The following is a 17444-nucleotide window of genomic DNA, read 5'->3' as shown; positions in this document are numbered from 1 at the left end:
GTTTGACCTCTGTCATTGCCAACAAAGGATATATAACAAAGTATTGAGATGAACTTTTGATATTGACCAAATACTTATTTTCCACCATAATTTGCAAATAAATTCTTTCCAAATCAGCCAATGTGATTGTCTGGATTTTTTTTCTCATTTTGTCTCTCATAGTTGAGGTCTACCTATGATGCCAATTACAGGCCTCTCTCATCTTTTTAAGTGGGAGAACTTGCACAATTGGTGGCTGACTAAATACTTTTTTGCCCCACTGTATGTACCCCTGTGCATAAAGCCATCTTCATAAGGACCTGATTTGATGGGTTTGGTGTGGAAGAACTTGAGTGACCTGCACAGATCCTTGACCTCAACCCTACTGAACACCTTTGGGATGAATTGAAACACAGACTGTAAGCCAGGCCTTCCCATCCAACATCTGTACCTGACCACAAAAATGGTCTTTTGATTAAATGGGCACAAATTCCCACAGATAAACTCCAAAATCTTGTAGTACCCCCCCACTTGAAGGAGTAGATGCTGTTAAAGCCATAAAGGGGGTCAACTCCATATTAATGCCTATGGTTTTGGAATGGGATCTCCAACAACTTCATACAGGTGTGATGTTCAAATGTAGACAAGCCTTTGACCATATGGTGTATACCTGTTCACAAGAAGCACCGAGTATGGCATCCACCATCACTGCCCTCCTCCTTCACATCATTACACTCATCCTATTACAGGTGTGCTTAAAAAAAAATACAGAAAGATATAATAATAATTCTAATATGTACACTAGCATATAAATGATAAATGTATATGATCTCTTATGGTATGTGTTTTTCTACTTTCCGTCACTCAAAAACTGTAAGGCATCAAATATTGAGCAGTCAGTTGAACAAGCCTTTAAATTAAAGGCATTTAGGGTTTTGCAATGTAATAAGATTACATCAGTATGTATCAATACAGAATTATTTTTTGTTCACCAACCCTTAATCTCAAAAGTTGTGTGACATATTCGAGGCATCACTGTATACTTGCCAACACTCCAAGAACATGTGAAACACCAACTAGCTCATGCTCTGTTTACAAATGACCAAACTCTGCCTAAATACACCTAAACACCATCAAACACCCATTTTCTGTCCCATCCCCAGTCTAACTGAATCCTGGGCAGTCAGGACTGTTGGCAAGTATTTGTTAGCAGAATGCTCAATATTCTAGATAAAAACATCAAAGTGTACACCAAAGGCCTAAAAAATGTTCTCGGTAAAATATTCCATTGTTATACTGTTAGTGTATTATCATAAAAATTTTTATGAAAAAAAACACAACCTTCATAGCCCAACCATTCACTCTACCATCTGTCCTTATGGAATACTTCCTTCTGTGCAATATCCTTTGGGTGCTCAGAAATACAAGCCCCATTGATGTCACTGAGTTTATTGTCAGGTATTTCTTCCTGACTAGTACATAATTTAAGTGCCCTGGTAATAAAAACATCCAGATTAAAAGAGGAATCGGCATCCTTGTTAATAGTGCTCTGGTCCTCCTGATGAGGAGGACAAGGTTGATGCTCCTCCTGCATCTCCGAAACAGGACTTGGTGGACATTCAAGTCCAGCCTGGGTGCTCTTCACCCATTGAGCGATCTCTAGAAAAAGATTGGATGGCTCTTCTCCCAAGGCAATGTCACCCGTGGGTGGTATAGTAGTCTTTTTCCAGTTGGAAAGATCCAAGATGAGTTTAGGTTCAGAGTAATGGTGGGGCTTGTTGTCTCTCCATAGTAACTTATCGAGGTAGGATGGTGAGCCTACTTTATATTCACATGACCTTCCACAATCCCCCTCAAAAACCCGATCCATAGAGGAGTGTGACTGTTCAAGGAATCTTTCTGAGCTACTTTGAGAGTACTTGCGGGGGTCAACTTGAGCTTCTTCAACTAGTGAACCTGATCCAGCACGTGGATCCCGCTGAACATCACTCATGGCGTGGCTATGGCCCTGTCTCCAATCCAGGTCAGAAGACATACTCACTTGATATCTAGCAAAAAGGATAGAAATGTATACATAGGTTAAAAAGTATCATAAAGCTTCATTTTCGAAAAAGAAATGGAAGTTAATACCACAGGCAAATAGCATAAAGGCAAGTCTTAGATCCTAGAAATACAGAAGTGACCAGTTAATCCTTTTTATGTTACCAAGTCTGTTTGGGGTAAAACTGCCCAATTTTATATTTTTCAGTAATAGTGGATAATTATTATTTACTACACACAAAATGCCAATAATAAGATATCTTTGGAATATATTGTAACTTTCAAAGCTGTAAAATCTTAAATGTGTGCCATTGTACGGTATAGTAAAATCGTTGTGTATGTTGTATTAGGGATCTAGCTTGTCCCCTTATGCCTGTTCAGGATGCTGACACAAACACAGAAACCAATGTGGGAAGTTCAAATCTTGCTTACTCCATAGCCAAGATGCGCACAAACGTGAGTCGAGTTTTCCCATTTATTGGCCAGCTAAATAACAAGACCTAGGGTGATTAGATTATGCCATAGTGGCTTTGTTGTCCACCTCAGTTTGCATCTATAGTTCAAAAATTAAACATTTTCAGATTTCCAGTGGCCAAAATGTCACCTAAATTCACTAAGTCAAGCACATATTTTAGCTAAACACCAAGATAACTAGGAGATACAAAACATTATGATCACCCCCCCCCCCCATAACATGACCACCGAACTAGTAGGTTCCCCTTTTGCTGCCAAAATAGCCCTGACCTGTTGAGGCATGGACTCCACTAGACCTCTAAATGTATGCTGTGGTATCTGGCACCAAGTTGTCAGTAGCAGATCACTGCCTTCGCCAGGTTGCCTTCTTTCCATTGTGTATCCTGGTGCCATCTCTTTCCCAGGTAAGTGATGCACATATATCCGGGCATCCAAAGGAAGCATGATTCATCAGAGCAGGCCATTTTCTTCCATTGCTCTGTGATCCTCTTCTGATACCCATGTGCCTACTGAAGGTGCTTCTGGCTGTGGACACGGGTCATCTGGTATATACCCTTTCAAGCAGACTTTGCAATAAATAGGGATATTTAGTTCACACATATTGCAATACATGTTTAAGCTGGCCAACTGCGTCAAAGTAATCTCTCTATGGCCAGTCCTACTCTGCTCTGCCTACATAAATTCTACTGTGGACACAATGCTAGCATAGGGGAAAAGAAAAAGTGGGGGAGAGCTACCAGGTTTAGGTCTGTCTACTGACCCACAATACAACCAACAAGAGATACCTGTGCTCAAATCCCAATAGCTAGTGCATGCATTTATCCATCAGGTGCTAAGGGGGTGTAACCACATATTACCACTAGAAATTCTGAAGGGCCCTCTGCACACTGGTCCTCTCCCCCCCTTTGTCTTTTCCCCTATATTAGTATTGTGTCCACAGTAGCATTTGCAGAGTAGGACTGGCCATAGAGGGATTACTTTGACGCAGTTGGCCACCTTAAACATGTATTGCAATATGTGTGAAATAAATATCTCTGTTCTTTATTGCAAAGTCTGCTGGAAAGGGTACATACCAGTGTGCCGAGGGTCCTTCAGAATTTCTAGAACACAAAGTGCATCACAGTTTGTTGTGTATGGGTCTGCGTAGCCGCAGTCAGGGTGGCCATGCTGACCCATGTCCACAGCCAGAAGCGCCTCCAGTAGGCACGTGGGTATCAGAAGAGGATCACGGAGCAATGGAAGAAAATGGCCTACTCTGATGAATCACGCTTCCTTTGGATGCCCGGCGGCATGTGCATCACTTACCTGGGAAAGAGATGGCACAGGATACACTATGGAAACAAGGCAATCTGGCGAAGGCAGTGATCTGCCGAGGGTCCTTCAGAATTTCTAGTGTTAATATGTGGTTACACCCCTTTAGCACCTGATGGATAAATGCATGTACTAGCTATTGGGATTTGAGCACAGGTATATCTTGTTTGTTTCACTGTGTGTTCTGACACCTTTCTATCAGAACCACCATTATTTTTTTAGCAGTTTGAACTACAATAGCTCTTCCATTGGATCAGGCTACACGGGCCAGCCTTCGATCCCCACATACATCAATAAGTCTTGGCCAACCATGACCCTATCGCTGGTTTACCAGTTTTCCTTCCTTCAACCACTTTTGGTAGGTCCTGACCACTGCAAACCGAGAACATCTGAGCTGCAGTTTTGAAGTTGCTCTGACCCAGTTGTCTAGCCATTAAAACTTGACCCTCATCAATGTCACACAAATCCATGCTGGAATGCAGAAAGTAAATGAACGAATGGTGCGGCATAAATCCTGTGCCATTCTTGAAAACTGAGCAGATCCTGCTCCTAAATTCACAAAAGGTGCACAAGCCCCATTTTAAATTAGTAGCAATCTGCTCCATCTTCTATGTTATGTCTTTGCCGGACATGGCCTAGAGAGCAGGAGGCCTGTTTTTATGTATTTTTTCCACAACAGAAGCCAAAATACTTCATTATGTTTACTGTAAAGCAGCATCCGCCATTTCCACCCAGCACATTGGTGTGAACCAGGGGCGGACTGACCATTTGGAAACTCGGGCACTGCCCGAGGGCCTGGGATCAGTAGGGGGCCCCATGAGATGCCCCTGGTACCTTTTTCATAGGCTTTTTTGAGTTTGGACAAGGACACAGGGGCCCCATGATCCCCTATTGCCCGGGGGCCCCATGAGTTGTCAGTCCGCCCCTGGTGTGAACTGTGTTTGTTGGAAACAATAGATTTCAGCTCATCATTGGGCCTGATTTGAACAAACCGCAGTCCAACTGACTTGGTATAAATGAGCCCTAAAAGGAGATTGTTTTTAAACATTTTTGACTGTATTTCTGATTAATGTTGATTCAGGAGAAAAAAAAAATCTATCATGTGTATACAGATGCTTGGATGAGATGCCAGTGCCTTGTAGTGTACAAGAGACCATATGGCACCATCTAATGAATTTATCCAATGTTCCAAAGTGCCGCTGTAGCTTTCCGATGACACATCCTGGGCAGTATGCGATTTGAAGAATGTCTCACAGGGACTGATTGGAAATGCTAATTCCAGTATCAGCTGTCACATTCAGCACACCAGTGACCAGGCTAGCTTGCTCTTTCCTAATGCCAGCTCCTTTACCTCAAAGCACCTACAGGATTTTGCCTATAACATATTTGCTGTGTGTTATTCAATTGCCGACATTTATAAAATGAGGTTTGTCTCAGACAATTATTCACTATGTCAAGCTGGCCTTGGAGAGTTTATTACATCATGTTGGGCGATATTTAGCAGCTTAAAGGACTGCCAGCATCATCCTTATCTAAAACTGCCAGAACCACATAGACCCGTGGTGGGAAACTGCGGCCCCCCAGCTGTCATGGAACTATATGTCCTATGAGGCATTGAAAGGCTGACAGTTGCATCATGACTCGCAGAGGCATGATGGGACTTGTAGTTCCACAACAGCTGGAGGGCCACAGTTTGCCCACCCCTGACACAGACGTGCAGAATTTAAAAAATTGTTTTGTTTAGTTTCAGATCGATTCATTAAGTTACTAATTAAGTTACTAATTTTGTCTCGTTAGATTGTTAACAAAATTAATTTATTTTTGTTTTGTTCGTTTTTGACCAGATTCAAATTATTCCAATGGATTTGAAGTATTCGAATCAAATTCAAAACGAAAATATCGATTCAATCTGAATTCATTGTGAAGAATAGCTGGTTCTATTCTATTTGAAATTCGAATTGCGGAAGACATATTTCTATTATAGTCTATTGTAATCTAGTCTATATTTTTTTCTATTCTATCCTGCAATTTTCTATTCTATTCTTTTCTATTCTATTCTTTTCTGTTTTATGCTATTCTTTTCAACTCCTCTAATTTCTATTCTGTTTGATTCTATGGGCAGCACAGTGGCTAAGTGGTTAGCACTTCTGCCTGGCAGTACTAGGGTCATTGGTTCGAATCCCAACCATGACACCACCTACCTGGAGTTTGCATATTCTCCCTGTGTCTGCATGGATTTCCTCCGAGTACTCCAGTTTCCTCCCACACTCCAAAGACATGCTGGTAGGTTAATTGGATCCTGTCTAAATTGTCCCTAGTATGTGTATGTATGAATGTGAGTTAGGGACCTTAGATTGTACGCCCCTTGAGGGTTAGGAACCAATGTGAATGTACAACATATATGTAAAGCGCTGCATAAATTGCCGGCATTATATAAGTACTTGAAATAATAATATTTCTATACATTTCCAAATTTGAATTTCAGAGGACGGTTACATTCTATTTTATTCTAATCTATTCTATTATTTTCTAGTCTATACTTTTATTTTCTATTCTATTTTGTTTTAAACTATTCTATTCTTTTAGAAATTCGAATTTTGGAAGATGGCTATATTGTAAAACTAATACACAAAGTCTTTGAAGGAAATCAGTAATAGGTTTATATTTCGAATTTGATTCAAACTTAGGACAAAATTTTATTTCATTATTTCGGATTTGTTTAGATACAATACTATTGTAATTCCGAAATTCGATATGTCCAAATAACAAAAATTTTGTCTGAGTTTGATTTGGAACTAAACGAACTGCACACGTCTACATAGGAGTCTATTCATAAATCAGCGGGGCATGTTTAACCATTAGGTCTATAGCCGTTTGGCTGCAAAAATGGTTTAGCTTTCTGGGGTGTACGCCATTTGGCGTCCTCCCACACATGCGCAGTTTGCGCGGTTGCAGAGCCACGCAGCAGCGCGATCTGTCACCGGCCGTGTACCTCGGACACAGCCGATGACAGATCTGAGTACCGGCCCCCATTGCCGGTACCATGTGACCTGCTGTGACCAATCACAGCAGGTCACATGACAGTTGTATACAGTGGATGGCTTCATTCATGCCATCCATTGTATACTAGTGCCTAGCTGTGAATGGTCACAGCAGGTCACATGGACATGTCTTGTGATTAGCTGTGGCCAAATCACAGCTAAGCACAAAAAAAAAAAAAAAAGACCTGAATGAATCGATGTCATTCAGGTAAATGCTTGCTTATAGCAAAGTAATTCTTTGCTATAAGCAAATTGTGTAAAAAAAACAAAAAAACTTATCACTTACCCAAAGTAGTACAATGTTACTATGGTAACACTGTACTACTTTGGTCATAGTAAAATCTTAAAAAAAATCTTAAAAAAAATTAAAAAAATGTAATAAAAAATTAATAAAAAAAAAATAAAAAAAAACTATATATATATTGTTTTTTCATACTGTCACCAGTCAGTGTCCCTGATCACCGCCATACCAGTTATATGATGACGCTGTACTGCACTGGTGACAGTATGTAAAAAAAAATAGTGAAAATAATTTTTTTAATTTTTTAATTTTCCGAAAAATTATGAAAAAAAAATACAACTTCAAAAAACTCGCCATTCCTCTTATGAAGTACGTCAGACTGTCTATTCTGCAAAAAGGGGTCATTTGGGGGATATCTGAACTGTTCTGACATTCTTGGACCTCAAGAAATTAGATTGGCTGTCAGTACTAATTTGGGTTATTTTCACCAAAGACATGTAGCAGAATACATCTCGGCCTAAATTTATGAAGAACAATTATTTATTTGTAAACTTTTATAACAGACACAAAGAAAAACGTGTTTTTTTCAAAATTTTGGGCCTTTTTTTGTTAATTTAGCAAAAAATAAAAACCCCAGCGGTGATTAAATACCACCAAAAGAAAGCTCTAGTTGTGTGAATAAAATGATAAAATTTTAGTTTGAGTACAATGTTGTATGACCGCGAAATTGTCATTCAAAGTGTGAGAGAGCTGAAACCTGAAAATGGCCTGGGCAGGAAGGGGGAAAATTGCCCGGTATGGAAATGGATAAAGAAAATGTGTAGACACAATAAAAAAAAATTGCTAGTCACGTGATTTATCAAAGGCTCTCCTCCAATCACTCCAATTGGATGCAAAATGCAGGCTAAGGTATGGAATAACCCTACAAAGTATAACAGAGAGGATAGTAATATTCGCTCTCCATTACCAATCAGCCCTTTAGTCTACCACAATGCAGGTCTTACCTGTCCCAGTTAGACAGCTGGCTCTGACTGGCCTCCATCAGTAAGATGTCATCAATCTCATCCTCAATCCGGAAGGGATGCAGCGATATGGGCTCATCCTCTGGGCAGGAGTAAGGACCCATATAAGAATGCTGTAGAGCAGCTTCAGCTGTTAGCCGGTCCATTGGGTTGAAAGTCAGAATTTTCTCCAAAAAATCGATAGCTGGGGATTAGAAACAATGCTAACTCTGAAGCAGTTACTGTCCTGGATATACCAATACAAACAAAATCTAATTTATTTAAAGTGTATGTAAAGCCTACATTTTGGATATACAGTTGCAAGAAAAAGTATGTGAACCCCTTGGGATTACGTGGAGTTTTGCATGAATTGGGCATAAAATGTGCTCTGAACGTCATCTAAGTCACAACAATAGAAGAACACAGTCTGCTGAACATAATACTACACAAACATTAGACTTTGCCATGGTGTAATTGCACATAACATGTAAACATTCACAGTGCAGGGAGGAAAAAGTATGTGAGGCCCTAGCTTAATGACTTCTCCCAGAGCTAATTGGAGCCAGGAGGGAGCCAACCTTGACTCCAATCAGTGTGATGATATTGGATGTGTTGCTGACAGCTGTCCTGCCCTTAAAAGACACACACCTGTTTTGGGTTTACTGGTTTCGAGAAGCACTGTCTGATGTGAACCATGCCTCGCAGAAAAGAGCTCTCAGAAGACCTACCATCAAGAATTGTTGACTTGCATGAAGCTGGAAAGGGTTACAAAAGTATCTCCAAAAGCCTTGATGTTCATGTGTCCACGGTAAGACAGACTGTCTACAAATGGAGAAAGTTTAGCACTGTTGCTACTCTCCCTAGGCGTGGTCGTCCTGTAAAAATGACTGCAAGAGCACAGCGCAGAATGCTGCATGAGGTAAAGAAGAATCCCAGAGTGTCAGCTAAAGACCTACAGAAATCTCTGGCACATGCTAACATTTTTGTTGACACATCTACAATAAGGAAAACATTAAACAAGAATGGAGTACATGGGAGGACACCACGGAGGAAGCCATTGCTGTCCAAAAAGAATTTTGCAGCACGTTTGAAGTTTGCAAAAGAGCACCTGGATGTTCCACAGAACTACTGGCAAAATATACTGTGGACAGATGAAACCAAGATTGAGTTGTTTGGGAAGAACACACAACACTATGTGTGGAGAAAAAAAGGCACAGCACACCAACATCAAAACCTCATCCCCACTGTGAAACATGGTGGAGGGAGCATCATGGTTTGGAGCTGCTTTGCTGCCTCAGGGCCTGGACGGATTGTTGTCATTGATGGGAAAATGAATTCCAGAGTTTATCAAGACATTTTGCAGGAAAACGTACGACCATCTGTCCGCCAACTGAAGCTCCGCAGAGGATGGGTGATGCAACAGGACAATGACCCAAAGCATACAAGTAATTCAACAAAACAATGGCTGCAACAGCACAGAATACGCCTTCTGGAGTGGCCCAGTCAGAGTCCTGACCTCAACCCGATTGAAATGCTGTGGCATGACCTTAAGAGAGCGATTCACACCAGACATCCCAAGAATATTGCTACACTGAAACAGTTTTGTGAAGAGGAGTGGTCCAAAATGACTCCAGATCATTGTGCAGGTCTGATCTACAACTACAGGAAACGTTTGGTTGAGGTTATTGCTGCGAAAGGAGGGTCAACCAGTTATTAAGTCCAAAGGTTCACATACTTTTTCCTCCCTGCACTGTGAATGTTTACATGTTATGTGCAATTAAACCATGGCAACATCTAATGTTTGTGTGGTATTATGTTCAGCAGACTGTGTTCTTCTATTGTTGTGACTTAGATGACATTCAGAGCACATTTTATGCCCAATTCATGCAAAACTCCACGTAATCCCAAGGGGTTCACATACTTTTTCTTGCAACTGTATGTGTTCCAGTGACAACTGTCTGAGAGAAGATCTTCTCTCATTTGAAGAGATTTCTTTTTATTTCCTGCTGTGTCTCCAGACCAGAACGTAGGGGATATCTTCCCAACTGACAAGGAAAGCAAGATAAAACCTGACAGGGGCTTTAACCATTACATACTTCATCCAAAATTTTAAGTCTTCACTTTTTTTATGAATTATACAACTAAATTGTCAAGCTAAAACTTTTGATTAAGATCATGGCACGACAAAGGGCTCCATGTACACTGCAGATGCTAAACTCACATTTACGAGCTGTTCAGCATTTTTTTTCGGCAGTCCCTGAACTCTCCCTAATGTTTTCCTATGTGTCCATGTACATATTGTCGTTTACAGGCATTTGAGTTTACAGTCGTTTTTTTGAATGCAACAAACTTGCGTTCAGACGTCGATTTTATCAGCGTTTCAAATGCAAAACGCTTGTAAACGCAGCAAATCGCATTTATGAGCATTTGCGTTTGAAATTTTTTTTAGCTCTTCCAGTTCCCGATGCTGTCCAGAGCCTTTTTTCATCATGATAAATGCATGCAAAGCGTTTTCAAGGTACTCAGATGGACAAAACACTGAACACAGGATGTTCCTACCAAGCTTGTCACACATTGTAATGACCAATTCACACCTCAGACCTCTCCCACCCTTGGAAACAAAAGATATGTTAATTGACCATTCACACCTCAAATTCCTCATGAACACCTCATGCCAGGTGGCCTTAATGACTCCCTCCACCAGACACCTTTCCCACCCTTGGAAACAAAAGAAATATTAATGAGCAACTCACACCTAAGCTAATCTCCACACATACTGCTGTCTCTGCTTCTACTCTCTGTATTTCTCTGAAACAATCTGAAATAGTTATTAATTTACCATTTTCAGTGCATTCTGGGCATTTGGGAGGTTCTCCTGTGCTTATCTTTAAAAACGCTTCTAAAAGCAAACGCGCATAAACGCGTTATGCAAACGCAGGTAAACAGCAGGTTTTTCAGCAGTCAGTTTCCATCGTTCAGAAACGTCCCCTGTACATGGGGCCAAAGAATTCAAAAGTCCCTTCAATAGACTAACCCTTTTCTGTGCTTCCAGGGAGCCTAGCGACCCCACAAACCAATGGGGGAGCCTAAGAAGCCAATAACAGTTCTCATTAATTTTTAGGATGTCTAGGATAAGGCTGAATTCAAGGCCTCTGATCTGGCCTGGTATCATGGAGCTTCTCGGGGGGCACAGAGGAGGCTCCACCACTGAAAATGGTGGATACTTCAAGAGCTGATAGAACAAGAGAGGCTGTATTACCATTTGCATAGTAGTTAATTCTGCTAGTTTAGTATATATGATTAGCCACTTAGACATTGTATTGTGCTCAGTAAATCATTATGGGGCCAAGCTGACCCAAACCTGCACTGATACAGTATATGAAGTACAGTAGAGCGCAGCCGCCATGAAGCAATAACACTGTTCAACAAATTTTTATTTTTTGCCAGTTTTGGAAACAAAAGGATCCATTTCTTAATGAATTTCACATTCTGAGTTCAAATATAACAATGAAATTTGTCAATTGGCTCTAGTTTTTCTGTAAACGGAAGGTTTCTACTATAGGCGTAATGACTACATAATGCACAATAATTATATAGATAGATGTCTTTCCACAAATATAAAGCAAGTGATATTGACTACATAACAAAGCCTAAATGGCATAATATATTGCATAGGATTACCAAGAAAAATTATAGCCATAAGCTAAGTTGAATCATTTTAATACTTAGGATTCTCACTAGTTTTGTCTTCAGTTTGTGTCGGTTTTGCTTCTCTTGGCTTTTCTCTTGTATTCGAGGAAAGACGTACGAACATCACTTGCTAGGAGATTCCACTGTTGTAGTCTTGACCCCAAAAGCTCTGCCTTGTTCTTTGGAAGATCCAGGTCTCTGATAAGATCGCTCAATTCCACTTGTGTAATGAGGTGGGTTCAGTGGGTGTGGATGGAAGAAAGTCTGGGTCATGTGAGGTTGACGGTTGATGACTACACGCTTCAGGTTCTTCCTCACTTGACTCAACCACGAAGGATTCTGGTGCTTTAGGAATTGGTAGCCCCTCTCCATGAGGAACTGGACGTATTGCCGATGGAATATTTCTATAGTGCACAGATAACTTTTTCTTCTTATTTAGCCCTTTTGTTGGAGGCACCATACAAAAGTAACAATTACTAACATGATCTGTTGGCTCTCTCCAAATCATTGGCACAGCGAAAGGCATAGATGCCTTTTCTCCATTCAACCATTGCTCCAGTGCCGTCCCACAAGAATTGCAGCATATATGTGGTGCCCAGCTCTTGTCCTGGTCTCCTATCTTGCAGCCAAAATACAAGTTGTAGGCTTTCTTAATCATTCCTGTTATCCTCCTTTTTTGTGAGATAAAAGGTATTTCACCGCAGATATAGCAGAAATTATCTGCTTTATTCACACAAGTTCGAGGCATTACTGAGTAGCCTATATAAGCATAAAACGAAATGTAAAGACGCTGTCGAACTACAATCAGCTACAGATACTGCAGCTTTTATGCAGTGAAGTGATGCAATTAAAGGCTAATATTGCATCATCTCAGTATACATGCAATTTTCTATTGGTCACCAGTATCAATTGCGCAATATGCAGCTGAAGTTGCATCATAATTTTGAATGGCTTACGTCATTAGATGGGTGAATATATCATGGAAACTAGAGCCAATCAACATTTTTTAGGGTCATTTTCGTTTTCAGCACCCCAAAATTATGTAAGATTAGCTAATTTTATGCCCAAAACTTTTTACCTGTTGAACAGTGTAATAGAAAAACCTGTATAAGTCAGGGGCAAATATGGTTGCTGCCATAAATAATCTAAACTCTAAACAGAAGAAGGTTTATAAAACATTGACCTGATTATCTACAGTTAAGTCACTACTGTCTTCTTGAAATGTGGGTGTTACCTTACAATATTTAGATGCTTCTTGTCCTATGTTTTCATGTATAGCCCTGGCAACTGGTCCTTCCATTGCTATGGCACCCCCACAACCAGTGATTTGTACCTTCTCTATTCTCCTCTGCCATCCCATTCATCTGTTTATCTGACAAAGCATGTGACCTTCTCCACTTCCTCAGAGGATGCAGTGCTATGGTCTGAGCGGGCAATCACCAGGCCTGAACCCTGTCATGTGAGGGAGGGGAGAAGGTCATTAACGCCATGGAGCTTACAAAGGAATTAGACTCTAGGAAGGTGAGGGTCAAGTTTCAAGAAAATGTTAAGAATCTTTTTATCATTGGGAGTCCCTATCTCGGGAATACAGACCGAAGCTATGAGGCTGATTCACACCATCTGTGTCTGAACCCTATGGGCCATTGCCCTCCATCGGAAATCACTCACAGTACCTTTGGCCTCAATTCTACGTAGAGTTGATATGGTGATGCTGATGGACAGGGGCAGACTGACCATTTGGAAACTCGGGCACTGCCCCAGGGCCCGGGGTCATGAGATGCCCCAGGTACCTTTTTCATAGGCTTTTTTGAGTTTGGGCAAGGACACAGGGGCCCCATGATCCCCTATTGCCCGGGGGCCCCATGAGTTGTCAGTCCGACCCTGCTCATGGAACGTATTCATTATACATTATTGGATAGGATGTACTTATTCGACAGAAAATGGGATGTTTGGAAAACACATGGATATTTATTGTCTGACTGATAGATATATACAATATAATTGATAGCTTTCCTCTGTTGGTAGCCTTATTGCTCTGCTTACCTTCCTGTCTACCTTGTTCATGTGCCTACATTTTATTTCTTACTCGACTGTATTTTATATGGAGAATTATTATAAATAAATAAATAAATATATATATATATATATATATATATATATATATATATATATATATGCCCTTTTTATGTTGTATCCTATACTTTATGCAGTCATGTTGTTTTTGCAGTTTTTTCCTTAATTAAAAAAAAACGTTTGTAAACAAAAAAAGTCTTTTTAAAGACTCTTTAGGAATATGGTCCTTCAATGTTTCCAGCGTGTCTGTGATTGAAGGCCAAGACTGGTTTCTCTATTGTATAGAGAGCACACATTGAGCCCTCACCTTCCAGGTTCATCTCTGGCAGAAGCTTTTTAAGAGGTCTCTTCACGTCCCAGGTGGTGTTAACAAATGATGGCATAACTTTAAGAAGTTCTTCTTTGTCTTCCTCATGGATCACAGGAATTGTGTCCAAGATCAGCTGCATCTGCTCCAGCTCATGGCTTCCTACATTAAAAAAGAAACACAAGAGAGAGGTTGCAGTTTGATCTAAAATACACTACATGACCAAAAGTATCTACACCCTTTCAAAGTTGAGTTCAGATATTTGGAGAAGACCCTGAAAGTGTTACTAAACCCTGGACCCTGCATTCCCTATATCTGGTCTCCCCAGACCAGACCCTGCATTCACTATATCCGCTCTCCCCGTATCCTGCATTCCCTATATCCGGTCTCCCCGGACCCTGCATTCACTATATCCGGTCTTCCCGGACCCTGCATTCACTATATCCGGTCTTCCCGGACCCTGCATTCACTATATCCGGTCTTCCCGGACCCTGCATTCACTATATCTGGTCTCCCAGGACCCTGCATTCACTATATCCGCCCTCCCCGGACCCTGCATTTACTATATCCACTCTCCCCGTACCCTGCATTCACTATATCTGGTCTCCCCGGACCCTGCATTCACTATATCTGCTCTCCCCGGACTCTGCATTCACTATATCTGGTCTCCCCGGACCCTGCATTCCCTATATCTGGTCTCCCCAGACCCTGCATTCACTATATCCGCTCTCCCTGGACCCTGCATTCACTATATCTGGTCTCCCCGGACCCTGCATTCCCTATATCTGGTCTCCCCGGACCCTGCATTCACTATATCCGCTCTCCCTGGACCTTCCATTCACTATATCCGGTCTCCCCAGACCCTGCATTCACTATATCTGGTCTCCCCGGACCCTGCATTCACTATCTGATCTCCCACAATACACACAACATGGAAATGCAATTATTTTAGTAAATATAAACTGCTAAATACTTTTTCTCATCAGCAGTATTTAGCTGTCTTGTGACTTCTATCAGTGTTCAGCAGAGCACTGGTTAAAGCTTGTAGCAGGAGTTCTCTTTCTGCTCTAGGAGGATGAAAAACTCCTGACCTCTGTCTGGAGAGTGCTGATTGGCCCTGTGCTGATCACATGCACTTTCCGAAGAAAAGAAAAACCTCTCTAGCAATACACACTAAACTGAGCATGTGCAGAAGGGTTACGGGTTCAGTCTATCTTGTCAGGAGATAAGATGTGGACATTTGAACAAGATGAGGGACAGAGAAGACAGGATCAAACGGTCTTTTTACACAATGCAGAGGACCCTTAGGTTCCACAGTGAGTATAACAAGCATGCTTTACTGCATCTACAGACTGATTGTACTGTTGTGGGTTTAGTAACACTTTAAGGACATGGTTTAGGAAAACAAGCGGCCAGCATACAGCCGGGACCTCAACCCTACTGAACACCTTTGGGATGAACTGGATCACTGATTGTGAGTCAGGACTTTTCCTCCAGCATTAGCACCTGACCTCACAAATGTCCTTTTGGCTGAAGGGGCAGAAATTCCCACAAAATCTTGTGGAAGCCTTCCGGAAGAGTGGAGGCTGCTGTAGTTCCAAAAAGAAGCTTGGATCCACATTAATCATGGTTTTGGATTAGGATGTCCAACAATTTAATATACGTATAATGGTCAAAGTATAGGGGGCCATATAGTGTACCACCCCCCGAAACAGACAAATCTGGATACTAAACCTCGAAATGTCAGCTCTCTGCTCTGGATTTTTTGGGTTTTTTTCTCATGGGTCATGTTGCGATCATAATAAAATGAGTTGAAAAAAATCAGATTAAGAAACCAACAGTGCTACACCCAGAAACATCCTAAAGTGGACCTAATCTCAAATGAAAACAAAGTTTTATTAATAGAATTTAAAGGATGAATAAATAGGAAGTGACACAAGAACAACAAAGGAAAGGTTTCTTCACCGTGACAGCTGTGAAAATGTGGAATAGACTCCCTCAAGAGTTGGTTGTGGCCAGCTCAGTGGATTGCTTTAAAAAAAGTCCTGGATTCTTTCTTAGATACACAGAATATAACTGGATATAACATTTATAGGTAACGTTGATCCAGGGAATATCCGATTGCCTCTCGGGGGGATCAGGAGGGAATTATTTCCCTGCAGGAGCAAATTGGATCATGTTTTGCTGGGTTTTTTTTTTTGCCTTCCTCTGGATCAGCTGTGGGTGTAGGATTATAACTTTTTTTTTTCTATGGTTGAACTGGATGGACTTTTGTCTTTTTTCAGCCAGACTAACTACAGTTGTGGCCAAAATTATTCAACCCCCAATGCTGTAAAGGGGTTTAGGGACTATAGTGTACATTTGGAATTGTATTCAGAATCAAATCCTACAAGGACGTTGTAACTACCCAAATGCAACTAAAATGACATCAATTGTTTATGTAATACAGTAGTAAATGGTTCTTATGTGGTTTCTTCATTGCCACAATTATTCAACCCCTTAAAGACTACCACTCTGAAGAACAGAGGTTCATACAGGTGCTTTCCATCAGGTATTGAAAACACCTGTGGATGTCACCGAGCAGCAATCAAGCATAATAAGCACCAATTAGGCAGCTTTAAAATGACTGTGATACTCAGCTCCTTCTAGACATTTACTGGTGTGGTTACAAACATGGTGAAGGCAAGAGAATGGTCCAGGAAGACAAGAGAAGAGGTGATTTCTCTTCACAGGAAGGGCAATGGCTATAAGAAGATTGCAAAGATGTTAAACATACCAAGAGACACCTTAGGAAGCATCATTCGCAAATTCAAGGCAAAGGGCACTGTTGAAACGCTACCTGGTCGTGGCAGAAAGAAGATGCTGACTTCGACTGCTGTGCGCTACCTGAAGCGTAGAGTGGAGAGAAGTCCCCGTGTGACTGCTGAGGAACTGAGAAAAGATTTGTCAGATGTGGGTACAGAAGTTTCAGCCCAGACAATAAGACGCACACTGCGTAATGAAGGCCTCCGTGCCAGAACTCCCAGGCGTACCCCCTTGCTGTCTCCAAAGAATAAGAAGAGTCGACTGCAGTATGCCAAAAGCCATGTGGACAAACCACAAAAGTTGTGGGATAGTGTTCTGTGGACTGATGAAACAAAATTAGAACTGTTTGGGCCCATGGATCAACGCTATGTTTGGAGGAGGAAGAACAAGGCCTATGATGAAAAGAACACCTTGCCTACTGTGAAGCATGGTGGAGGGTCAATCATGCTTTGGGGCTGTTTTGCTTCTGCAGGTACAGGGAA

General features: G+C 41.2%; 1 protein-coding gene across 2 annotated transcripts in view; it reads right to left on the bottom strand.

Annotated features, from left to right (window-relative positions):
• Positions 1 to 230: 230 nt before the first annotated feature.
• The window catches only part of MAPK4 (mitogen-activated protein kinase 4), a 207359-nt gene continuing 190145 nt past the window's right edge, over positions 231 to 17444 (bottom strand). For both annotated transcript variants that reach the window (XM_089681609.1, XM_089681610.1), the window contains exons 4-6: positions 14158 to 14319; positions 8091 to 8292; positions 231 to 2027 (exon numbers count right to left, since the gene is read on the bottom strand). In XM_089681609.1, coding sequence (XP_089537735.1) covers positions 1343 to 2027; positions 8091 to 8292; positions 14158 to 14319 — 1049 coding nt within the window. In that variant the 3' untranslated portion in view covers positions 231 to 1342. The remainder of the gene's footprint in view (positions 2028 to 8090; positions 8293 to 14157; positions 14320 to 17444) is intronic.

Source organism: Staurois parvus, unplaced genomic scaffold (genome assembly GCF_062004578.1).
Source record: "Staurois parvus isolate SC_StPar_1 unplaced genomic scaffold, SC_StPar_1.0 ptg000272l, whole genome shotgun sequence".
In the NCBI taxonomy this organism is placed as follows: Eukaryota; Metazoa; Chordata; class Amphibia; order Anura; family Ranidae; genus Staurois; species Staurois parvus.
The sequence above is the reverse complement of the archived record's forward strand: the minus strand, read 5'-3'. Positions and strand labels throughout refer to the sequence as shown.